The sequence below is a fragment of the Dendrobates tinctorius genome, unplaced genomic scaffold (genome assembly GCF_039654945.1).
Source record: "Dendrobates tinctorius isolate UK_male_01 unplaced genomic scaffold, ASM3965494v1 ptg000497l, whole genome shotgun sequence".
Taxonomy (NCBI): domain Eukaryota; kingdom Metazoa; phylum Chordata; class Amphibia; order Anura; family Dendrobatidae; genus Dendrobates; species Dendrobates tinctorius.
This window is the reverse complement of record NW_027362157.1, coordinates 805601-832304: the sequence shown is the minus strand read 5'-3', so window position 1 is coordinate 832304 and position 26704 is coordinate 805601. Positions and strand designations below refer to the sequence as shown.

Genomic DNA, 26704 nt, shown 5'->3' with positions numbered 1-26704 from the left:
CACCTCTGGCTGTAATCTCTGGATATTACTCTGTATATATCTGTATTATCCAGCTGACTGCTGCCCCATCCTGTGTCCTCCCTGTTTCTGCACCTCTGGCTGTAATCTCTGGATATTACTCTGTATATATCTGTATTATCCAGCTGACTGCTGTCCCATCCTGTGCCCTCCCTGTATCTTCACCTCTGGCTGTAATCTCTGGATATTACTCTGTATATACCTGTATTATCCAGCTGACTGCTGTCCCATCCTGTGCCCTCCCTGTATCTGCACCTCTGGCTGTAATCTCTGGATATTACTCTGTATATATATCTGTATTATCCAGCTGACTGCTGCCCCATCCTGTGCCCTCCCTGTATCTGCACCTCTGGCTGTAATCTCTGTATATTACTCTGTATATATCTGTATTATCCAGCTGACTGCTGCCCCATCCTGTGCTCTCCCTGTTTCTGCACCTCTGGCTGTAATCTCTGGATATTACTCTGTATATATCTGTATTATCCAGCTGACTGCTGCCCCATCCTCTGCCCTCCCTGTATCTGCACCTCTGGCTGTAATCTCTGTATATTACTCTGTATATATCTGTATTATCCAGCTGACTGCTGCCCCATCCTGTGCCCTCCCTGTATCTGCACCTCTGGCTGTAATCTCTGTATATATCTGTATTATCCAGCTGACTGCTGTCCCATCCTCTGCCCTCCCTGTATCTGCACCTCTGGCTGTAATCTCTGTATATTACTCTGTATATATCTGTATTAGGCTACTTTCACACATCAGGTTTTCGGCGTCAGGCGCGATCCAGCGTCGTGCCGGAACGCCGGATCCGGCAACTGTTTCGTAAAACCGGATGTGACGGATCCGGTTTTCTGCCGGATCCGTCTTTTTCTTGACAGACAAAACCGGATCTGTCTCATCCGGTTCATCCGTTTTTCTATCCGTTTTTTGACGGATTACGCCGGATCCGGTTTTTAAAATTGACTCTTGTGGCCTTCCGAACGGGATTGGCTACTGGAAAACTATATATACCGTGTTCCTACAGCCCTTCTTTGACAGGTTGTAGAGGAGAAAGTGCAGGTTGGAGAGAAGAGCAAGTTACTGGCGAAGATGGATGTTGTGATTGGAAATATTTTGAAGAATTTGGCGGATTTTACAGCGGAGGCGAATCGTTTGAGGGTGATTGTTCTGGAGAAGGAGAGAGCGAGACAGCAGCGCATCAGGCATCGTAGACGACGTTTGTGGATCCACCCCATCACAGCCAAGAGAATGACGCGTGGGGTCTATTCTACACTCTGCATGGACCTTCGACGAAACCCGGATAAATTTTTTGGATATGTTAGGATGAAAATGGAGAATTTTGATTACTTGGTGGAGCGCATTGCACACCTCATAAGAAAAGCGGACACCTATTGCCGCTTCTCTGTTTCACCCGCAGAGCGTCTGATGGTGACTTTAAGGTAAGCCACATTTATTGGATATGCTCGCATCAGAGCACACTTTCACTGCAATCTTGTTGGTGGTAGTTTGTATCTCCAAGTGTTATAGGTCAGTTTTGGTATGTAATGCTGTGATTTAAAACTAATTTATTGTTTTTTAATTCCCCACAGATTTCTTGCAACTGGAGAATCCCTTTCGTCACTGCATTTCCAGTACAGACTCGGGATTTCCACCATATCTGGAATTGTGAAGTACACATGCCGTGCACTGTGGGACTCCTTAGCTGAAGAGTTTTTACCAGAGCCCACAACAGAGAGGTGGATTGAAATTGCTGACAAGTTTCAACAGATATGTCAGTTTCCAAACTGCTTGGGCGCTGTGGACGGGAAACATATCCGCATTGTAAAGCCAGCTGGATCGGGATCGGAATATTTCAATTACAAGAAATATTTTTCAATTGTCCTCATGGCCATCGCTGACGCGGAATACAAATTTATTGCGGTTGATATTGGGGCCTATGGCCGCTCCAATGACTCTCAAGTTTTCAAACTGTCTGCCATGGGGCGTAAACTGTATGGAAACACCTTCCAGTTCCCACCACCTAGACCGCTGCCGCAAACATCTGGTCCACCTATGCCATTTGTCTGTGTAGGGGATGAAGCCTTCCAGCTGTCAGAACACCTTTTGAAACCGTACTCTAGCAGAGGATTGACAAGAACAAAACGCATTTTTAATTACCGCCTCACAAGAGCAAGAAGAATGGTTGAATGTACCTTTGGTATTCTGACAGCCAAATGGCGGGTCCTATTGACTGCGATCAACCTCAAGACAGAAACTGTGGACGAGGTGATCAAAGCGTGCGTGGTACTCCACAATTTTGTTATCTGCAAGGAACCCATTTCCATTGAGGACACCTGAAGAAACCACCTTGCAAGATTACCAGGACATTACCACTAGAAGTTCTGTGACGGTTTCAGTAATGAGGGACAATTTTGCACTATACTTTGTCACCTCAAGGCAGAGTACACTGGCAGGATGACAGTGTGAAAGATTTGTGCCCAACCAAACTTGTGTACCTTCTGTACCAACAGTATATACCTTTGCCAACCAAAGTTGGCTATCTTGTCATGGTCTCTATTTTTACCTTTAGGCCACAGGTGTGTACCTGGTTGTGTTTTATGCAAAGTATTTCACCTTTGTGAAGTTGTGTACATTGTTAGGAAATCACCAACAATAAACACAACTTTTTAGGTGAAATACTTTGCTTCAAACACAACCAGGAACACAACTGTGGCAAAAAGCTAAAATTTACCCACAGTTATATACCTAGTTTTGAATACCATTTCACCTTTTAAATACCCTGTATTTAACCTTTTTCGCCGCAGAAAGAAATGACAGACAACCAGTGTAAAATAATTTAACTTTTATTGAAAAATGTTTTTTAGTAAACTTTTTTAAAATTTTAATAAACTTGTTTAATAAAACTTTGAAACTATAAAACTGAAACCATAAAACTGGTCATTTTTATTTAAATTCACACATTATAAATCTGTGTAGTGTGAGGTGGAAATACTGCTGTAGGGGCTGCGGGACACTTCGACACTGGGAGTGTGGAGAGAGGACTGGGATCGTGGTGGGGAAGGAACAGTTAGAGGTGAAGGTGTGGAAAAAACTACAGAATGGGTGGACATGTGGGAAGCAGAAGAGGTGGTGGAGTGGAGGGTTGGGCAGGGACTGTAGGAGCAGATGATGTTGATGGCAAGTTGTATGGGGAAGGAGTTTGGTACGGGGCAGGTTGCTGGAAGTGGGGAGATGTCTGGTACTGGGGAGGTTGCTGGAAGTGGGGAGATGTCTGGTACGGGGCAGGTTGCTGGAAGTGGGGAGGTTGCTGGTACTGGGGAGGTTGCTGGTACTGGGGAGGTTGCTGGTACTGGGGAGGTTGCTGGTGCTGGGGAGGTTGCTGGTGCTGGGGAGGTTGCTGGTGCTGGGGAGGTTGCTGGTGCTGGGGAGGTGGATGGTATGTAATAGGAGGGGGAGGATGGAAAGTGGCTGGAGGGGGTGTAGATGTAATAGGAGGGGGAGGATGGAAAGTGGCTGGAGGGGGTGCAGGTGGAGGAACTACTGTGGTGGGAGGAGGAGGTTGGGAGGTAACTTGCTGGAGAGCAGCGTGGCATGAATGCATTACATGCATCTGCTGGGTAGGAGATAGTGTTGCCATGCGCTCCACAACAGACCTGAAAAAGGTGTGGTTTGGCGAAGATCTTGCTTCTGAATGCATGGTTTGCAGAAGTGTCTTCACCTCCAGAATGCTGGAGTTGATCTGCTGAAAGCCTGCGGAGATTTGCTCTGACAAGACTTTTAGACAGTTCTGGAAAGATGCATTCAGATGCAAGAACTCTGGCGCATAAGTCTTTTCCTGACCCCTCTGCCGCTGCCGCCCAGTACCCGCAGGTGTACTAGAGGTGGCAGGGGCAGAAGGGTGGGGTAAAGGGAAAGCGATCTCTTCACCAGCAGCTTCATGTAATGTAGGCGGCCACGATGCTCCTGTGCTGGTGGATGGGACAGATGGGTCGAATGTGTGGGAAGGCTGGGAAGGTGCAGATGTACCGGGGCGGTCGAAGTGTCCCTCGGTGCCGGTCTCCTCAGGGATCGCCTCAGAAGGGTCCAATCGTGCAGGCTCCCGAGTGCTGCTCACCGTGCTGTGGAATAAAGAGAAAAAAAAACAATTAAAATACAGACATGGTATGGCCCTGGCTGAAAAAAAAAAGTTACATCTAAACATTTTTTTTCACATGTGGTGTGTAATATTTACCTTCTGGTGACCATTGTTTCCCGGAGGAACGACAGGGCTTGTGCGTACTTGTACTTGCTCCTGCGTCCTCCAGATCCACTCGGGGCCCGCATCTCTTTATTGAACTCCTTCTTGAAACGATCCCTCACAGACCGCCACCGATTCACAATTCTGTTCCCTGAAACGAGAAAGGAGTGGTTAGTATACAACATCAGTGTTTCCCAAACTCCAGTCCTCATGGTCCCCAGGGGTCATGTTTTCAGGATTTCCATAGTAAATAGAAATCCTGAACACATGATCCGTGGGGACCACGAGGACTGGAGTTCGGGAAACACTGGTTTACATCAAGCGACCGGTACTGTATATACTTACGCTCTGTAATCTGGGCCCGAACATCGAGGTCCTCCCAGCGGCCCACAAGGAGCGAACAGATTTCCTCCCAGAGTCGTCGGGTAATGATCAGGTCAGCGTGGCGGTGGTCAGCCATATTCCAGAGCGGCTCCCTTTCTCTGACGAGATCGATGAGGCGGTCCACATCAAGTCCTCCATCCTCACCGTCAGAGTCGGGAGCACGCTGTGAAGGCTGTTAAAGAAAAAGACAAAAATAACATAATTAGCCTCCACAAAAGAAATGAAATAAAAAGTGCAAAAAAACAAAGCAAAAATATTTATACTTACACGCTGGTGACCGCCGCGTTGCTGTCGCCGATGACCCTGCGAGGCACTGCGAGGACCTCTTGGCCGAGCACCAGATTGGGAAGACTAGAGAAGAAAACAAAAAATGTTATGTCTTTGGATGTAGGCATTTGTTTGCTGTGTGTGGTCTGCAGAACATTGTTTTCTATGTGTTGTGTGTAGTGTGATTTTGTGTTTCTGCGTTTGATGCCAAAAACTTACCAATTGTGAGCCCACTCCAGGTGTCTGTCCACCCCTTCCTTCTTCTTCTGGGAGCTCCTCTTCATCTTGTGAATCCTGTTTTGAAATAAAAGGCAATGAATAGACATATATTACAGAGAAGATGGATTTTGGAAATAAAAACTTACCGTCAAACGCTGACGATGCGAGGGAGGGCTCCCAGAAGATGTGCTGTCTTCCTGGTGGCCACACTCCATGCCTGTGGGTGGTGTTCCAGCTGCTGCCATTGCTGCTGCTGCTGCTGCTGCTGCTGCTGCATCTATTGGGTGGCTGTTGAATAAAGAGAAACAAAGGGCCAATGAATATCTTGATATTCAATAGCCCTAGTTTGGAGGAATGGGGGATTTGATAATTACCGTCTCTCATCTGCTGCTGGCCTCCCCTCCTCAGCATGTTGCATTTGCTGCTCCATTTGGGGTGGTTGTGGTGCTGATGGTGCTGCAGTGGTCTCCTGCCTTCTCCTGCTTCGCTTGGTTGCTTTCTTGGGTGGCATGTTGGGTGTGGCTGTGGGTCCCACTGTCTTGCTTTTATATATGTCTTGTGGGCAGAGCTACTGAGCATGCTCAGACCAAAAAACCGGATCCGGCGCATTGCGGCGCTCATAGGCTTTCATTGTGTGAAAAAGCCGGACGCGCCGGATCCGGCGTGTCCGGCTTTTTCGCCGGAGACAAAAAACGTTACAGTAGCCGTTTTTTCCAGACGCCGGATCGCGACACATTGCCGGATCCGGCGAAAACCGGATGAAACGCATGGCCATCCGGCGCGATCCGGCGCAAATGCAAGTCAATGGGGGGGAAACCGGATCCGGCATTGCATTTCGCCGGATCCGGTTTCTGTCAAAAGCGCCGGATCGCGCCTGACGGCGAAAACCTGATGTGTGAAAGAGGCCATATCCAGCTGACTGCTGCCCCATTCTGTGCCCTCCTTGTATCTGCCCCTCTGGCTGTAATCTCTGTATATTACTCTGTATATATCTGTATTATCCAGCTGACTGCTGCCCCATCCTGTGCCCTCCCTGTATCTGCCCCTCTGGCTGTAATCTCTGTATATTACTCTGTATATATCTGTATTATCCAGCTGACTGCTGCCCCATCCTGTGCCCTCCCTGTATCTGCCCCTCTGGCTGTAATCTCTGTATATTACTCTGTATATATATCTGTATTATCCAGCTGACTGCTGCCCCATCCTCTGCCCTCCCTGTATCTGCACCTCTGGCTGTAACCTCTGTATATTACTCTGTATATATCTGTATTATTCAGCTAACTGCTGTCCCATCCTGTGCCCTCCCTGTATCTGCACCTCTGGCTGTAATCTCTGTATATTACTCTGTGTATATCTGTATTATCCAGCTGACTGCTGCCCCATCCTCTGCCCTCCCTGTATCTGCACCTCTGGCTGTAATCTCTGTATATTACTCTGTATATATCTGTATTATTCAGCTAACTGCTGTCCCATCCTGTGCCCACCCTGTATCTGCACCTCTGGCTGTAACCTCTGTATATTACTCTGTATATATCTGTATTATTCAGCTAACAGCTGTCCCATCCTGTGCCCTCCCTGTATCTGCACCTCTGGCTGTAATCTCTGTATATTACTCTGTGTATATCTGTATTATCCAGCTGACTGCTGCCCCATCCTGTGTCCTCCCTGTATCTGCACCTCTGGCTGTAATCTCTGTATACTTCTGTATTATCCAGCTGACTGCTGTCCCATCCTGTGCCCTCCTTGTATCTGCACCTCTGGCTGTAATCTCTCTATATTACTCTGTATATATCTGTATTATCCAGCTGACTGCGGCCCCATCCTGTTCCCCCCCCCCCCCCCGTATCTGCACCTCTGCCTGTAATCTCTGTATATTACTCTGTATATATCTATATTATCCAGCTGACTGCTGTCCCATCCTGTGCCCTCCCTGTATCTGCACCTCTGGCTGTAATCTCTGTATATTACTCTGTATATATCTGTATTATCCAGCTTACTGCTGCCCCATCCTGTGCCCTCCCTGTATCTGCACCTCTGGCTGTAATCTCTGTATATTACTCTGTATATATCTGTATTATCCAGCTGACTGCTGCCCCATCCTGTCCCCCCCCCCCCCCCCCGTATCGGCACATCTGGCTGTAATCTCTGTATATTACTCTGTATATATCTATATTATCCAGCTGACTGCTGTCCCATCCCGTGCCCTCCCTGTATCTGCACCTCTGGCTGTAATCTCTGGATATTACTCTGTATATATCTGTATTATCCAGCTGACTGCTGTCCCATCCTGTGCCCTCCTTGTATCTGTACCTCTGGCTGTAATCTCTGGATATTACTCTGTATATATCTGTATTATCCAGCTGACTGCTGTCCCATCCTGTGCCCTCCCTGTATCTGCACCTCTGGCTGTAATCTCTGTATATTACTCTGTGTATATCTGTATTATCCAGCTGACTGCTGCCCCATCCTGTCCCCCCCCCGTATCTGCACCTCTGGCTTTAATCTCTGTATATTTCTCTGTATATATCTGTATTATCCAGCTGACTGCTGTCCCATCCTGTGCCCTCCCTGCATCTGCACCTCTGGCTGTAATCTCTGTATATTACTCTCTATATATCTGTATTATCCAGCTGACTGCTGCCCCATCCTGTGCCCTCCCTGTATCTGCACCTCTGGCTGTAATCTCTGTATATTACTCTGTATATATCTGTATTATCCAGCTGACTGCTGTCCCATCCTGTGCCCTCCCTGTATCTGCACCTCTGGCTCTAATCTCTGTATATTACTCTGTATATATCTGTATTATCCAGCTGACTGCTGCCCCATCCTGTGCCCTCCCTGTATCTGCACCTCTGGCTGTAATCTCTGTATATTACTCTGTATATATCTGTATTATCCTGCTGTCCCATCCTGTCCCCTCCCTGTATCTGCACCTCTGGCTGTAATCTCTGTATATTACTCTGTATATATCTGTATTATCCAGCTGACTGCTGTCCCATCCTGTGCCCTCCCTGTATCTGCACCTCTGGCTGTAGTCTCTGTATAATACTCTGTGTATATCTGTATTATCCAGCTGACTGCTGCCCCATCCTGTGCCCTCCCTGTATCTGCACCTCTGGCTGTAATCTCTGTATATTACTCTGTATATATCTGTATTATCCAGCTGACTGCTGTCCCATCCTGTGCCCTCCCTGTATCTGCACCTCTGGCTGTAATATCTGTATATTACTCTGTATATATCTGTATTATCCAGCTGACTGCTGCCCCATCCTGTGACCTCCCTGTATCTGCACCTCTGGCTGTAATCTCTGTAAATTACTCTGTATATATCTGTATTATCCAGCTGACTGCTGTCCCATCCTGTCCCCTCCCTGTATCTGCACCTCTGGCTGTAATCTCTGTATATTACTCTGTATATATCTGTATTATCCAGCTGACTGCTGCCCCATCCTGTGACCTCCCTGTATCTGCACCTCTGGCTGTAATCTCTGTATATTACTTTGTATATATCTGTATTATCCTGCTGTCCCATCCTGTCCCCTCCCTGTATCTGCACCTCTGGCTGTAATCTCTGTATATTACTCTGTATATATCTGTATTATCCAGCTGACTGCTGTCCCATCCTGTGCCCTCCCTGTATCTGCACCTCTGGCTGTAGTCTCTGTATAATACTCTGTGTATATCTGTATTATCCAGCTGACTGCTGCCCCAACCTGTGCCCTCCCTGTATCTGTACCTCTGGCTGTAATCTCTGTATATTACTCTGTATATATCTGTATTATCCAGCTGACTGCTGTCCCATCCTGTGCCCTCCCTGTATCTGTACCTCTGGCTGTAATCTCTGTATATTACTCTGTATATATCTGTATTATCCAGCTGACTGCTGCCCCATCCTGTGCCCTCCCTGTATCTGTACCTCTGGCTGTAATCTCTGGATATTACTCTGTATATATCTGTATTATCCAGCTGACCGCTGTCCCATCCTGTGCCCTCCCTGTATCTGCAACTCTGGCTGTAATCTCTGGATATTACTCTGTATATATCTGTATTATCCAGCTGACTGCTGCCCCATCCTGTGCCCTCCCTGTATCTGCACCTCTGGCTGTAATCTCTGGATATTACTCTGTATATATCTGTATTATCCAGCTGACCGCTGTCCCATCCTGTGCCCTCCCTGTATCTGCACCTCTGGCTGTAATCTCTGGATATTACTCTGTATATATCTGTATTATCCAGCTGACTGCTGTCCCATCCTGTGCCCTCCCTGTATCTGCACCTCTGGCTGTAATCTCTGGATATTACTCTGTATATATCTGTGTTATCCAGCTGACCGCTGTCCCATCCTGTGCCCTCCCTGTATCTGTACCTCTGGCTGTAATCTCTGGATATTACTCTGTATATATCTGTATTATCCAGCTGACTGCTGCCCCATCCTGTGCCCTCCCTGTATCTGCACCTCTGGCTGTAATCTCTGTATATTACTCTGTATATATCTGTATTATCCAGCTGACTGCTGCCCCATCCTGTGACCTCCCTGTATCTGCACCTCTGGCTGTAATCTCTGTATATTACTCTGTATATATCCGTATTATCCAGATGACTGCTGTCCCATCCTGTGCCCTCCCTGTATCTGCACCTCTGGCTGTAATCTCTGTATATTACTCTGTATATATCTGTATTATCCAGCTGACTGCTTCCCCATCCTGTGCCCTCCCTGTATCTGCACCTCTGGCTGTAATCTCTGTATATTACTCTGTATATATCTGTATTATCCAGCTGACTGCTGTCCCATCCTGTGCCCTCTCTGTATCTGCACCTCTGGCTGTAATCTCTGTATATTACTCTGTATATATCTGTATTATCCAGCTGACTGCTGTCCCATCCTGCGCCCTCCCTGTATCTGCACCTCTGGCTGTAATCTCTGTATATTACTCTGTATATATCCGTATTATCCAGCTGACTGCTGTCCCATCCTGTGCCCTCCCTGTATCTGCACCTCTGGCTGTAATCTCTGTATATTACTCTGTATATATCTGTATTATCCAGCTGACTGCTTCCCCATCCTGTGTCCTCCCTGTATCTGCACCTCTGGCTGTAATCTCTGTATATTACTCTGTATATATCTGTATTATCCAGCTGACTGCTGCCCCATCCTGTGCCCTCCCTGTATCTGCACCTCTGGCTGTAATCTCTGTATATTACTCTGTATATATCTGTATTATCCAGCTGACTGCTGTCCCATCCTGTGTCCTCCCTGTATCTGCACCTCTGGCTGTAATCTCTGTATATTACTCTGTATATATCTGTATTATCCAGCTAACTGCTGCCCCATCCTGTGACCTCCCTGTATCTGCACCTCTGGCTGTAATCTCTGTATATTACTCTGTATATATCTGTATTATCCAGCTGACTGCTGTCCCATCCTGTGCCCTCCCTGTATCTGCACCTCTGGCTGTAATCTCTGTATATTACTCTGTATATATCTGTATTATCCAGCTGACTGCTGCCCCATCCTGTGCCCTCCCTGTGTCTGCACCTCTGGCTGTAATCTCTGTATATTACTCTGTATATATCTGTATTATCCAGCTGACTGCTGTCCCATCCTGTGCCCTCCCTGTATCTGCACCTCTGGCTGTAATCTCTGTATATTACTCTGTATATATCTGTATTATCCAGCTGACTGCTGCCCCATCCTGTGCCCTCCCTGTATCTGCCCCTCTGGCTGTAATCTCTGTATTTATTCAGTCGCCATGACAGCACCACAAGAGAGGGGATCCCCCTTCGAGGACAGGAAACCTACAGACATAAAAAGGGCGGCCCTCTCTCCCGCTTCAGTTGGTTTCCTGTCCCTGACAGGGGATCCCTGCAGACATACCTCAGAAGATGGAGCGTTCCAGGATCACGGAGGCCCAGGCCTGGGGGCCGACTCAGGCAGCGGGGGGTCCCCTGCCTCGGCCTGACCAGGGCCGTGGAAGCGCCGCGCGGCAGGGGAACTGTTGGTGCAGGCGGTGTGGCTGTAGGTGGCCTCCAGGAGGAGCGTCCACTACAGGGAGCCGGTACCGGGTAAGTGGGCCCGGTTCCCTCTCTTCACCCCGTCGTGACCGGCGCCCACTTCCGCTCCAGGGGGCGGCCGACGGCGTGCAGGCTGATATAATATTTCCGGCCTGGGACTGGTGGCACACACACCGCCCTCACTGCAGAGTGACCCGGTAACCAGTACATAACAGGGCAGCCTCTCCGGCAGTGACTTATCCTGGGTGCAGTTCCCTGACCTGACGGTAAGGGGGGCGCCAGAGAGCTGCGACTGTGTAAGCTTCGTCACAGGTGATGGCGGGGGGAATATCTGTATCCCTCGGCTCTCGTTTCGTCACAGTTATCAATACTTTTCTCTGTATAATTTCTCATTATTACACATAATTTATTGACATCTTTGGTTATTTTTGTCCTGTGTGATTTGGACTGGTTGTTCCCAACATCTGAGGAGAATTTCATGTCAATAGCACCTTTACCAATAGATTTACTGTGAAAATGGGGGAAGGTGTTCAGTATTTGTCACCTGCTGTATATACAGTTGTGCTGAAAAGTTTACATACCCCGGCACAATTTTTGCTTTCTTGGCATTAATTTCAGATAATATGAATGATAACACCAAAACTTTTTCTCCACTCATGGTTAGTGGTTGGGTGAAACCATTTATTGTCAGACTATTGTTTTCTCGTTTTAAATCATAATGACAACCCAAAAGATCCAAATGACCCTGATCAAAAGTTTACATACCCTGATAATTTTGGCCTGATAACATCCTCACCTGTGACCTGTTTGCTAGTAATCTGTGTGTGTGCATAAAAGCCGAGTGAGTTTCTGGGATCCAGACAGACTCTTGCATCTTTCATCTAGCCACTGACATTTCTGGATTGTGAGTCATGGGGAAAGCAAAAGAATTGTCAGCGGATCTACAGGAAAAGGTAGTTGAACTGTATAAAACAGGAAAAGGATACAAAAAGATATCCAAGGAATTGATAATGCCAGTCAGCAGCGTTCAAACTGTGAATAACAAATGGAAAATCAGGGGCTCTGTCCACAACTGCCAGGAAAATAGTTTGAGATGCAAATAAAACCCCACAGATAAGATCAGCTGAAATACTGGACTCTCTGAAACCTACAGTGTGGCTGTTTCAAGATGCACAATAAGGAGGCACTTGAAGAAAAATGGGCTGCATGATCGAGTCGCCAGAAGAAAGCCGTTACTGCGCAAATGCCGCAAAGTATCTCACCTACAATACAAAAAACAGCACAGAGACAAGCCTGAAAACTTCTGGAACAAAGTAATTTTGAGTGATGAGACCAAAACTGATCTTTTTGGCCACAACCATAAACGTTACATTTGGAGAGAGGTCAGCAAGGCTTATGATGAAAGGAACACCATTCCTACTGTAAAGCATAGATGTTCAGCATGGTGGCTCAGTGATTAACACTGCAGCCTTGCAGCGCTGGGGTCCTGGATTCAAATCCCACCAAGGACAACATCTGCAAAGAGTTTGTATGTTCTCCCCATGTTTGCATGGGTTTCCTCTGGGTACTGCGGTTTCCTCCCATATTCCAAAGGCATACTGATAAGGAATTTAGATTGTGAGCCCCATCGTGGACAGTGCCAATAATGTCTGTAAAGCGCTTTGGAATTAATGCCGCTATATAAATTAGTAAAATAAAATGTGGATCGCTGATGTTTTGGTGATGTGTGAGCTACAAAGGCACAGGAAATTTGGTCAAAGATGAATGCAGCACGTTGTCAGCAAATACTGGAGACAAATTTGGACGTTCCAACATGACAACGATCCAAAAGACAAGGCCAACTCGATCTGTCATTGGCTACAGCAGAACAAAGTGAAGGCTCTGGAGTGGCCATCTCAGTCTCCTGACCTCAATATCATTGAGCCACTCTGCGGAGATCTCAAGCGCGCAGTCCATGCTAGACAACCCAGGAATTTACAGGAACTGCAGGCTTTTTGCCAAGAAGAGTGGGCAGCTTTACCATCTGAGAAAATAAAGGACCTCATCCACAACTGCCACAAAAGGCTTCAATGTGTCATTGATGTTAGAGGGGGCAATACACGGCATTAAGAAATGGGGTATCGTGAACTTTTGATCAGAGTCATTTGGATGTTTTGGGTTGTCATTATGCTTTAAAAAGAGAAAAAAAACAGTAGTTTGACAATAAATGGCTTCACCCAACCACTAACCATGAGGGGAAAAAGTTTTGGTGTTATCATTAATATCCTCTGAAAAAAAGCCAAGAAAGCAAAATTTCTGCTGGGGTATGTAGACTTTTGAGCACAACTGTAAATAGTGTGTGTGTGTGTGTGTGTGTGTGTGTGTATATGTATATATATGTATATATATTCATATTCAGTTCTATATACTGGAGCATACCGTGAGTGCATCCTATGTGGTCACTTCCTTGGTCAGTAGGACCCTCGTGTGGCTCCTGACTATACATTGTGTGACCATATTGTGTTCTGGATAGCTAAGACCCCCATGTGCACCCTGTGTATATCTTATGTGGTCATATTCTGCCTGTGCAGGTTGCCGTTCTCCTGGAGCTGTGGCGAGATGTCCAGTCCACCTGTCGCTCTTCCGTCCAGAGGGATGCCTCCAGCCACGGGTCCGTCCTGGCCGACCCCCCAGCGATAAAGGACTTGGTGACCCATGAGATCCGAATGCTGCTCCTTAGTGTGAGGTTGAGGGCTCGGCGCCAGGGACTGTGAGTATTGGGGTCACCCGACTACATGTGGTTCAGCTCATGTTCTCCTGTCTATATAGAGTTAGGGAGGTTCTTGGTCCCATCACAGTGTCATGATGTGTGGGGGCCACATTGCAGTCCAACTGTCCTGGAGTGAGATGTTGGCGTGAAGATGGAAGAATATCAGTGTTTTTGTTTACTTTTAAGGCTTTGTTCACATGCTGCATTTTTGCTGTGGTTTTGCTATCCCTTTTGCATATGCTGATGAAGCTTAGTGCGTCTGTGAGGTAAGGTCAGGGCCGTAGTCATGGCAGAGGACAACGGTGTATCTGTGTCCTGTCCTCCCATCACATGAAATAGTGTCCATTACTCTGCATACCTGTGGCTTCACTTTCTACGCTGTCAGGGGTCCTCTCTGCACTGCTGAAGGCTCCCTATAGACGGTTCCGCATGAATAGAGACACAGTCCATTTCAACTTTCAAAAGAACAACTTTACTGGTTTCTTTACGCAACACATCCATATTCTTCACAGCATTAACAACATGTTCCACATTGCACATTTCTTTCTCTTTCCCTGCACTTCCCTCTCTGTCACACAGCATGTACCCGGGTCCGACCGTATTGTACGCTTCCTCAGCGTCCTCCCTGTTCAGCTCTGTTACTGTTAGACCTTTCCTAGTCTATTTCTCCGCATACATGAGATTATCAGACTTCGAAGTCAGCTGCCACATGGTGAGCGACCTGCCCTGTAGTGCTGTCTCCTGCGGTGACACAGCGTCCTCCTGGTCTAAACCCACAGCATCTGGGAGCTCCTTCAGCCGGTTTGCCCCGGTTTTGAAGGCATCTGCCCATGCGATAAGTTGCCACATTATGGAGCCACCTGCATCCTCGTACTGGTTCTGCCTTAAGCTTCTGTTCCAAGACTGCTGTGGCCCACTGCTGTTCTGGCCTGCTGCAATTCTGGCCTGGTGCTGTGGATGGCTGGGCTTCTCCCTTAACTAATGTTGCGTGGTCACTGCTATCACTCTGGGCTCTTAAGCCCGTGCAGGCAGTTTGGGCACCCTGGCCCCACTCACTCCTTTGAGGAAGTTCTCCCTCTCTTAGCTATAGCTGACCGCTCCTATGTTTAATTATCTACTGTGTGGAACTCTTATCCCTGCAAATTGTACTAAAATGCCCCTCCATCTAGTGGCCAAAAATGGACACTATACTCTCCCTAACACCATCAATAATACAAAACACTACACACCATATATACATTATAGTAGCAATAATTAAGTACATAGAACACTAAGGGAGATAGTGGAGTATTACACGGTCCCGATACACTCCTTACACCTCCTCCCTCCCCCCCCCCCAAAAAAAAAAAAAAAATGCTACTTCCTTAGGTTTTTGCTCCAAAAATGTGGCAAAACTTGATACCTTTGTTTTGTTTTTTTTTGCACTCATTGTTTCTTATGTGTGAAAAAAAACACTGAAAGAAGAGACTGCTGCAGTTTTCTAACTTGGTCAGGAAAAAAAACAATGTAATCAGGAGATTCCTGACATCTCAGACTTTGATGGGACTGTGAACGGCAGCTTCACCGCTTCTGACCGCTCGCTGTAGATGAACGTCAGCGCCTGCTGGGACTGTGAATGGCAGCTTCACCGCTTCTGACCGCTCGCTATAGATGAATGTCAGCTCCTGCTGGGACTGTGAACGGCAGCTTCACCACTTCTGACCGCTCGCTGTAGATGAACGTCAGCTCCTGCTGGGACTGTGAACGGCAGCTTCACCACTTCTGACCGCTCGCTGTAGATGAACGTCAGCTCCTGCTGGGACTGTGAACGGCAGCTTCACCGCTTTTGACCACTCGTTGTAGACGAACGACAGCTCCTGCTGGGACTGTGAATGGCAGCTTTACCACTTCTGACCGCTCGCTGTAGATGAACGACAGCTCCTGCTGGGACTGTGAATGGCAGCTTCACCGCTTCTGACCACTCGTTGTAGATGAACGTCAGCGCCTGCTGGGACTGTGAATGGCAGCTTCACCGCTTCTGACCGCTCGCTATAGATGAATGTCAGCTCCTGCTGGGACTATGAACGGCAGCTTCACCACTTCTGACCGCTCGCTGTAGATGAACGTCAGCTCCTGCTGGGACTGTGAACGGCAGCTTCACCACTTCTGACTGCTCGCTGTAGATGAACGTCAGCTCCTGCTGGGACTGTGAACGGCAGCTTCACCGCTTTTGACCACTCGTTGTAGATGAACGGCAGCTCCTGCTGGGACTGTGAACCGCAGCTTCACCGCTTCTGACCGCTCGCTGTAAATGAACGTCAGCGCCTGCTGGGACTGTGAATGGCAGCTTTACCGCTTCTGACCACTCGTTGTAGATGAACGACAGCTCCTGCTGGGACTGTGAATGGCAGCTTCACCGCTTCTGAGCACTCGTTGTAGATGAACGACAGCTCCTGCTGGGACTGTGAATGGCAGCTTTACCGCTTCTGACTGCTCGCTGTAAATGAACGTCAGCGCCTGCTGGGACTGTGAACGGCAGCTTCACCGCTTCTGACCACTCGTAGATGAACGACAGCTCCTGCTGGGACTGTGAATGGCAGCTTCACCGCTTCTGACCACTCGTTGTAGATGAACGTCAGCTCCTGCTGGGACTGTGAACGGCAGCTTCACCGCTTCTGACCACTCGTAGATGAACGTCAGCTCCTGCTGGGACTGTGAATGGCAGCTTCACCGCTTGTGACCACTCGTAGATGAACGACAGCTCCTGCTGGGACTGTGAATGGCAGCTTCACCGCTTCTGACCACTCGTTGTAGATGAACGACAGCTCCTGCTGGGACTGTGAATGGCAGCTTCACCGCTTCTGACCACTCGTTGTAGATGAACGTCAGCTCCTGCTGGGACTGTGAATGGCAGCTTTACCGCTTCTGACCACTCGTAGAAGAACGTCAGCTCCTGCTGGGACTGTGAATGGCAGCTTCACCGCTTCTGACTGCTCGCTGTAGATGAACGTCAGCTCCTGCTGGGACTGTGAACGGCAGCTTTACCGCTTCTGACCGCTCGCTGTAGATGAACGTCAGCTCCTGCTGGGACTGTGAACGGCAGCTTCACCGCTTCTGACTGCTCGCTGTAGATGAACGTCAGCTCCTGCTGGGACTGTGAATGGCAGCTTTACCGCTTCTGACCGCTCGCTGTAGATGAACGTCAGCTCCTGCTGGGACTGTGAACGGCAGCTTCACCGCTTCTGACTGCTCGCTGTAGATGAACGTCAGCTCCTGCTGGAACTGTGAACGGCAGCTTCACCACTTCTGACCGCTCGCTATAGATGGACATCAGCACCTGCTGGGCACACTGCAGCACCTACGTTTATCAGCAGTCGGTGGTCTCACAGCACTCAAGACCCCCAGGGTCCTGCAAGCGCTGCGATTCCGGTGACATCTTTGGGGCATGATTGGATCAGGTTTGAATGATGTTCACCTTTTGCTGTCTTCTGGACGCCGCATTTAGAAGAAAGCAGAGGAAGACCACTGCTGTAGTCATCTCTCCGACGCCCCCCTGTGATGAGATCTGCGCACATCACGGGGGATCCCGTGTTGTCCTGGCAGCTGGAGGTCACGTGATGACCTCGGGGTCTACCAGCTACGGTGGCCTGTTAGACTCAGCCAGCAGCTGACAGTGTCTCATGCAATACAAGTGTATTCCAGAACATGAGACCCCTGATCAGACAAATAATCAGTGAAGTTTATTTGGAACCAAGTAAAAAAGAAAAACAATGTTTTAAAACCATTAAAAAAAATCACAAAATAAATAAAAGAGAAAATATTAAACCAATAAATATGTATATTTATGTAAAAACAAAAAATGTACACATATTGATATTGTTGCGTTTGGAACCACCCGACCTGGAGAACTGTCCCATTAGTTCACTCTTGCAGTGTACACCATAAAACAGAGTAAAAAGCCTTTGCTTTGTCATCATGCCACTGTAAAATATTAATAATCCGTTAATTTCTTATAAGACTCAGTTCTGTACATTGCTTTAGCTTACACGACATAGGCTATTTTTAAGCTTGGCTCATGGTAGAAAGACAGCTCCATATATGTAGAGACCACGTGCTTTAGGAGACGTATATAATTCATGGCTAACTGTAGAGGTCGCTCTTGCTCCCTCCCCATCATGAGACACAGACGCGAGGATGACAGCTCGGCACGGATATAGCATTGAATGGACAGACAGCTGGGATATTACTTGACGGCTATGTGAGAAGCCGAACTGAGAGACAGCAGCCATTTGCTATTCAGGATCCCGGAGAGAAGAATACATGTCGTTTTGCAATAACTAATGAACAATTTCTCTTTCATCTATTTTTATTCACCTGTTTTTCTGTAATAACCTTTCTTTGATGGAAGAATCCTAATAAACCACTATATTTTTATCTGGTAACTAGTCCTGAGTATTTTACAGGATAAGCATTATTTTACATTGGAGAGCCAGCCAGATCTGAATTTTTGTATTTTTTTTTGTGGATTTCCCTCCACTTGCCCACAAGGGGGATTGGACTTTGCTAACGTCAAATCATATGTGCAAGTTATCGGGAATTCCACTATTCACAAGAATCAGACAGAACCTAGACGTGAGGACTAAGAATTACCAGATTTGGTATAGAATAGGGAATGAAGACTTCAAGCAAGATACTGAAATTACGTTAATAAAGACTTTTCATATTTCTAAACTTTATTGATTCTTATCAGTTGCAAGAAGAAGAATGTCGCTATCCAGAAGTCCCAGAAGGTAACAAAGCTATGATTTCTCAGTAAGACTGTGTTACTTACAAGTGCAGTATCCACCACTGACAGTCACAAGTGCAATATCCACCACTGACAATCACGATTAAAGTGTCTAACCTGACAACCAGAGGACGATGATCCTATGATGCTGAGATGAACTGTGTTATCACGTTCTTATCAAGTTCCAGAAGTTTTCAATCACCTGTAAAGCTGGTGAACAATGAAGGTAATTATCAGGAAGCTACAACCCTGACATGTGTCCTGTGCATTAGGACAAGGACTGGTTATGGTGCTATGTTTAGCAAGGAAGAGTCATTTTAACCCTTGCTTTACTGACGAAAGACGTCACACCTGTTCAAAGACCAGTACTGATGAAGGATTCCAGAATATCCAAGGCAAGCCAATGTAAGCCCAGATTTTTAAAGGTGACACTGCACAAATATTAAAGCTGCATTTCATCCATAGACTTTGTTTCTTATCAACATTTGAATTTATGGACTTTGATTTTTACACAACACGATTTCTACAACATCTATATGCTAGAGAAAAACTGTGTTTTTAAAAGAACCAAGAAGAAGACAGAAGACATCAAAATGAAGACCAGATGACACCAGATGATGATGACTGGACCTGAAATGCTTCAATTTAGATTTAGGGAAGTATAATTATACATATTTTATATGAATATTGTTCACGGCTTACCATAACATGAATTCACATCAATTATGTCATTGAGTACTTATAACGGTAATCTGATATTATTATTATTATTGATATTAAATTATTTTGTCAAAGAAGAAGAAAAGAAGAAAAAAGATCTCATTATATTTTGAGGGTTCCAATTAATGTCTGTCTCCCTCAAAAGGGGGAATTGTTAAATATTAATAATCCGTTAATTTCTTATAAGACTCAGTTCTGTACATTGCTTTAGCTTACACGACATAGGCTATTTTTAAGCTTGGCTCATGGTAGAAAGACAGCTCCATATATGTAGAGACCACGTGCTTTAGGAGACGTATATAATTCATGGCTAACTGTAGAGGTCGCTCCCTCCCCATCATGAGACACAGACGCGAGGATGACAGCTCGGCACGGATATAGCATTGAATGGACAGACAGCTGGGATATTACTTGACGGCTATGTGAGAAGCCGAACTGAGAGACAGCAGCCATTTGCTATTCAGGATCCCGGAGAGAAGAAGAATACATGTCGTTTTGCAATAACTAATGAACAATTTCTCTTTCATCTATTTTTATTCACCTGTTTTTCTGTAATAACTTTTCTTTGATGGAAGAATCCAAATAAACCACTATATTTTTATCTGGTAACTAGTCCTGAGTATTTTACAGGATAAGCATTATTTTACAGCCACCAAACAAAAAATAGAATAAATCGCAATCAAAAAGTCAAATCGAGATAAAACTGGTACCACTGAAAAGTCTTCTTGTCCCCCAAAAACCAAGCTGCCATACAGCCCCATCAGTGGAAAAATCAGAAAGTCATAGCTCTCAGAATAAAGCGATGCAAAAATAATAATTTTTTTCTATAAACGTTTTTATTGTGTAAAAGCGCCAATACATAAAAAAGGTATGAGGTATCGCTGTCAATTACTGACCCGAAGAATAAAGCTGCCTTATAGATTAAGCCTCACGCGGAACGGCATAAAAAAAGAAAAATCCTGAATAGCTGGTGTGTGTTAGTTCTGCCGCTGAAAAATCATCAAAAAACATAAATTTGTCCCGCAAAAAATAAGCCCTCACATGACTGTCGGCTGAAATCTAAAAAAATTATAGCTCTCAAAATATGGGGATGCAAAAACAATTTTTTACAATAAAATGCATCTTTTTTAGTGTGTGACAGCAGCCAGACTTAAAAACCCGATATAAATCTGGTATCGCTGTAATCGCACCGACCTGAAGAATAAAGTCGCCTAATTACTAATACCGCGCGAGGAACGGCGTACAAATAAATCAATTCTTCAACTGCTGTTGATTTTTTTTTTTTCATTCATTCACCGTAAGCCTCGGGGCACAGCTATCCTGCGCTCTGCGCTGAGCGCTTACATCGCGGATTCAGTGGCAATCTCTGAAACACCTGATTCAGATGGAACCTTTGGCGGAAGATTCCCTGTAAAGAGGCAGATGGAGGTGCTGTGGGCGCTGTCTGACCTGTGATCCAGCAGTTTCTGTCTTTTTATTAGAATTGCATACAAGTGCCATCTGCCAGTTTTCTGCATCTCTGGGGAAAAAAAAAAGAAAAGTTTTGGACAGAGGTCAGATGGAGTCCAGAGTAACTCTGCTGCTCCCTCGAGGGTTTCATCTGAATCATGTCACTCAGAGATTTAGATGGAAACCCCGATGTAAGTGCTCAGCATAGGGTGCCGGATAACTGTGATCCAAAACCTTACGTAAAATGTTCCCAATAAAATGGACAGAGGAAATTGCCCCAAAGAATCAACACGGAGGACCGTGGACAACAAACAACCTATATAAGAAAACAGGCCCTCCAAGAAGTTTTATACTTTAAAAATAGATTTTTATTGAACAATGTCATTACGCAAGTTAAAAAAGGGATGGTGACATACAGAGAAAAATAAATGCAAAACTTTGTGCGGAGAGGAAAAGTTTTTTTGCCCTATATGTGCTGATAGATATCAAAATCCAAAAGAATTTTTTGCCAATAAGTATATAATAATGCAAATACAGACATTTGAGGTCTAAAAGTTACAAATCATAGCTAAGGGCACAAAACCAATCCAAGAGGACACCTGGCCAAGGTTCAATATCTATGCAGGTTTGCAAAATAAAGATTGCACCAGTCGTTGTTCATAAATATAGTACACAGCCTATAGGTCCTTTTTTTTTTTTTTTTTTTTTTTTTTTTTTTCAGCACACCATGGCCTAACATGCTTGGAAAATCCATGCAAATGCAACAAATAATGCTAAGTGCTATACAAAACGTAAAGTAGAGGTGCAAAAATTTACCAGATGTCCAGAGGCCGCCACAAAGTACCCCCTGACGCGCGTTTCGAATTTCTTCCTCAAACATGAATACATACAATAGGATCAGGTAATGAAGGCAAGGTCACAGATTAAATACCATGTAAAAAATGCCAAAGTGCATTATACCACCATAGGAATAGATTATAAAAGCACTGGCCAGTATATGTACTAAATCCCCCACTGTTGGAACCGGCCAAAATACAATTAAATATACATAATAAATAAATGACCCAAGTGCTTACCCATAAGCGATATAATAATAATAATAATAATAAATGTTATTTCTATAGCGCCGACATATTCCGCAGCACTTTACATTTCGGAGAGGATTTGTACTGACAATAGACATTACAGCATAACAATAATCACATAGATCATAACAGATACCAAGAGGAATGAGGGCCCTGCTCGCAAGCTTACAGTCTATGAGGAAAGAGGGAGACACGGAAGGTGGGTGGTAACAGTTGCCCTGATTGTATGGACCAGCCATAATGTTAAGTGTGTAACAGTACAGACACAGAGGGCTAATGGATGCATAAAGCATGTGGGAACATGATGCGGGGAACCTGGTTATGGTAAAACTTTTGACTGTGCCACACAGGGATAGATTAGGTTAATGTGTTGAGGCGGTAGGCTAGTCTGAATAAATGCGTTTTCAGGGCACGCTTAAAATTGTGGGGATTGGGGACTAATATTGACCTGGGAAGTGCATTTCAAAGAATTGGCGCAGCACGTGTATAGTCTTGGAGACGGAAGTGGGAGGTTCTGATTATTGAGGATGCTAACCTCAGGTCATCAACAGAACGGAGAGTGCAGGTAGGGTGGTATACTAAAACAAGGGAGGAGATGTAGGGTGGTGCTGAGCCATGGAGGGCTTTGTCGGTGAGGGTAATAAGTTTATACTGAATTCTGGAGTGGATGGGTAGCCAGTGTAATGACTGGCACAAGGTAGAGGCATCGGTGTAGCGATTTGGTGAGGAATATGATCCTGGCTGCAGCATTCAAGACAGATGGGAGAGTTTGGTAAGAGGAAGACCAATTAGAAGGGAGTTACAATAGTCGAGACGAGAATGAATAAGAGAAACAGTAAGAGTTTTTGCAGAGTCAAAAGTAAGAAAAGGTCGAATTCTAGAAATGTTTTTGAGGTGAAGATGACAAGAGCGAGCCAGTGATCGAATGTGGGGGGCAAAGGAAAGCTCGGAATCAAGTATGACCCCAGGACAGCGGGCCTGTTGCTGGGGAGTAATAGTGGAACCACACACAGAAATGGCAATGTCGGGTATAGGTACATTAGTGGAGGGAGGAAACACAAGGAGTTCAGTCTTTGACAGGTTCAGTTTCAGATATAGTGAGGACATGATGTTAGACACAGCGTTTAGACAATCGCCGGTGTTTTCTAGAAAGGGTGGCGTGATGTCAGGAGAAGAAGCGTATAATTGGGTGTCATCAGCATAGAGATGGTACTGGAAACCAAATCTACTGATTGTTTGACCAATAGGGGCAGTGTACAAGGAGAAGAGCATGGGGCCTAGAACCGATCCTTGAGGAACCCCAACAGTAAGGGGAAGGTGAGAGGAGGAGGAGCCGGCAAAAGATACAGTAAAGGAGCAGTCAGAGAGATAGGAGGAGAACCAGGAGAGAACGGTGTCCTTGAGGCCAATGGAACGGAGCATAGTGAGGAGGAACTGATGATCCACAGTGTCGAATGCTGCAGAGAGATCCAAGAGAATTAGCATGGAGTAATGACCATTAGATTTAGCTGTTAGTAGATCATTAGAGACTTTAGTGAGGGCAGTTTCAGTAGAGTGTAAGGAGAGGAAGCCGGATTGGAGAGGGTCAAGAAGAGAGTTATCAGAGAGATAGCGGATAAGACGGGAGTGGACCAGGCGTTCCAGGAGTTTAGAGATGAAGGGAATATTAGAGACAGGTCTATAGTTGGCGGCACAGTTTTGGTCGAGGGATGGTTTTTTAAGTAGTGGATTGTTATGAATGGGAAACCGAGGAGGAAAAACAAGACGACAAGCTAAGTCTCAGAAAACCAGAGAAGTTGGTAACTATGCAGATTGCAGATCCCTGATCTTAACCGCACAACTAGCAGCAGTCGTGGAGCGTACCTACGTTGGTCCTTTGCGCCTCGTCACAACCGGAGAACTAAATAAGCCTAAAGCAGGAAAAGAGGAAAACTAACTGCCCCAGAGCAGACCCCAAAGGAAAGACAGCCCCCCCACATGTATTGACGGTGAAACAAGATGAAAATACAAACAAAGGCAGGAAAAATAGGCTGAGCAAACGATGGGGCCCGGCTAACTAAAAAGGACAGAAAAGGAAAGACACTCTGCAATCTGCCAAAAACAACCTACAAAAATATTATCCAACACTTCTGATAGCAAAATTAACCCTGAAGTCACTAGACTTCTAAACCTATATCGGTACTCTGAAATATTCTGAGACAGAGCAAAAAAAGAGGCCAATCTAATAAGAGACAAAAAGCAGATAGGCAAATACTGATTAATAGGAGTGGAATTTCAGCATAGCCCCAGCAGGGGCAGGCTGGTTACACAACAAACTGAATTGACCAACAAGCGCAAGTGTGAACATTAGCAAAAAACAAACTTAACTTCAGAAGACTGGAAGAGAGCTGAAGTCCAGGTCCTGAGAAGCAGACTGAATCACCAGCACCCGGATAGGACGTCGGCTGTCTTATATCCAGTCTGATACTCCAGAGATCCAATCGTTATCGTCCTCATCAGGTGGCAGATCACTACCACTTAAACCAACCGCACTACCTACTGTCACCACCAGAGGGAGAACGGAATGGGAACTCTCAACTGGTGGAGCAGAAAATGAGTTCATGACAGTGGATGTATGATGGCATGCTTAAATGATGAGGGAAAGATGCCAGAAGAGAGAGAGGTTAAATATTTTAGTTAGGTGAGTGGTGACAGCAGGGGAAAGGGACTGGAGGAGATGTGACGGAAATGGGTCACTGGTGCAAGTGGTTGGGCGAGAAGATGCAAGGAGCCTGCTTACTTCTTCTGTGACTTGTTCAAAATCAGAGAGTGAGCTAGATGCAGTGGGGGAGGGAGGACGGTGCATGGTATGAGGTGATTGGGAGATATTTCCTGTCGGATCTGGTCAATTTTTTTTCTTTGAAGTAATTGGCCAGATCATCAGCTCGGAGCTCCGTGGTTGGGGCCTGTACTCTTGGGTTGAGTAGAGAATGAAAAGTGTCAAAGAGATGTTTTGGGTTATTGGACAGTAGGTGATGAGAGTGTTGAAATAGGCTTGTTTGGAGAGGTGAAGGGCAGTGTTGTATGTTCAAAGCATAAACTTATAATGGATGAAATCTTCGTGTAGATTGGATTTTCTCCACAGACGTTCGGCGCACCTGGAGCACCGCTGCAGGAAACGTGTTTGCAGGGTGTGCCAGGGTTGTCGCCGTCTGCGTTTGTGTTCTATGTATAGGAGGTGCAAATTCATCCAGGGCACATTGAAGTGTTACATTGTAATGCTTCAGTGCAGAATCAGGACATGAGAGGGAGGAGATAGGGGCCAATGAAGACTGCAGGTTCTTCGTAAGTTTCTGGGTGTTAATGGCCTGTATGTTTCTATAAGTATCGACAGTGGGGGTGACCTGAGCAGCCTGGCAGTTCTTGATGGAGAATGAAAGAAGATTGTGGTCGGAGAGGGGAGTTTGTGAAATCATCCACTGCACAAAGCCGAGAGAAGACCAAGTTGAGGGAGTTTCCGTCTTCATGCGTTGGAGAATTAGTTAGCTGTAAAAGGCCAAACGAGGAGCTTAGAGATAAAAGGTGAGTAGCAGATAGTGAGAGGGGAAGAGCAATGGGGATGTTGAAATCGCCCATGATGAAGGTAGGGATGTCACAGGAGAGAAAATGTGGAAGCCAAGTGGCAAAATGATCCAAGAACTGATGGGAGGGGCCGGGAGGACGATACACCACCGCCACTCGCATGGAGAAGGGGGCGTAGAGTCTGACGGCATGGACCTCAAAAGAAAGGAAGACTAGTGAGGGTAGTGGAGGGATAACCTGAAAGGTACATTTTGGTGATAGAAGCAGACCAACGCCTTCACCTGCTCTATTGTCTGATCTTGGGGTATGAGAGAAGTGTAGTCCCCCGTATGAAAGAGCAGCAGCGGTAGTGTCTGACTGCTGGATCCAGGTTTCAGTAAGAGCCAGGAGGTTAAGAGAATTAGAAAGGAAGAAGTCATGGATGAAGGAGAGTTTGTTACACACTGAGCGAGAATTCCAAAGTGCACAATTAAGGCTGGTTTCACATTAGCGCTTTTTAAGCGCACGCACGGCCGGGGGTAGCTCCGCCCCCGAGCCGACTCTCTGCCCGGCGTGCCCGCCCCTTGCTTGTAGCGCCGCCTCCTAGCGCACAGCGGCCCCTGCGATCGGCGCACCCTATCTTTAGCATAGGGTGCGCAGATCGTGCGCAGGCCGTGCGCTAGTTGCGCTTTGACCTGCGCTGCGCACTTTTGACGGTGCGCCGTGCGCGCCAAAATCAAACTTTTCGGATTAGAGGGGTTTCTAAGTGTAGCAGTTGGGGGGGTTTGACTTTCTATAACGAGGGACCAGGGTTGGGAGCAATGTCTCCTGCGACTAGGAGAAGGAGGATAGAAAGAGTGAGCAGATGGTTGAGTGATTTGTGAGAGCGTCTCTTATGTTGTATGGGGGGACTGACTGGATCTGTGCAATTTAACAATGTGAAAAGAGCGTGAGTGCTATACATAGGAGAGGAAAGAAGCGAGGGGCCGATGTGGATGGAGTGTATAGAGTTAATGCCAGGGCGGTGGATGTGTGTGAATGCAGCGGCCAGGATATAAATTACACAAATGCATATGGTATATATTTTTGTACTCCTATTGTACAGGGAGTAGATATATATAAATGTCTTACCTGTCTCCTGCCCCGTCTAACTGCCATGTTATAACCGCCAGTACTTTGATAAACTGTTCTTCGATAAAGTGTGCATAAATGCTTTCCCCAAAATATGTCTGAATATATAGGAGGCTAAGGATTATTATTAT

The 26704-nt window shown here is 46.1% G+C and overlaps 1 protein-coding gene across 6 annotated transcripts in view; it reads left to right on the top strand.

Annotated features, from left to right (window-relative positions):
• CCDC24 (coiled-coil domain containing 24) overlaps nucleotides 1–26704 on the top strand; it is a 119983-nt gene that overhangs the window by 25521 nt on the left and 67758 nt on the right. For all 6 annotated transcript variants that reach the window (XM_073564886.1, XM_073564885.1, XM_073564884.1 and 3 more), the window contains one exon: nucleotides 13705–13883. In XM_073564886.1, the coding sequence (XP_073420987.1) occupies nucleotides 13705–13883 (179 nt within the window). The remainder of the gene's footprint in view (nucleotides 1–13704; nucleotides 13884–26704) is intronic.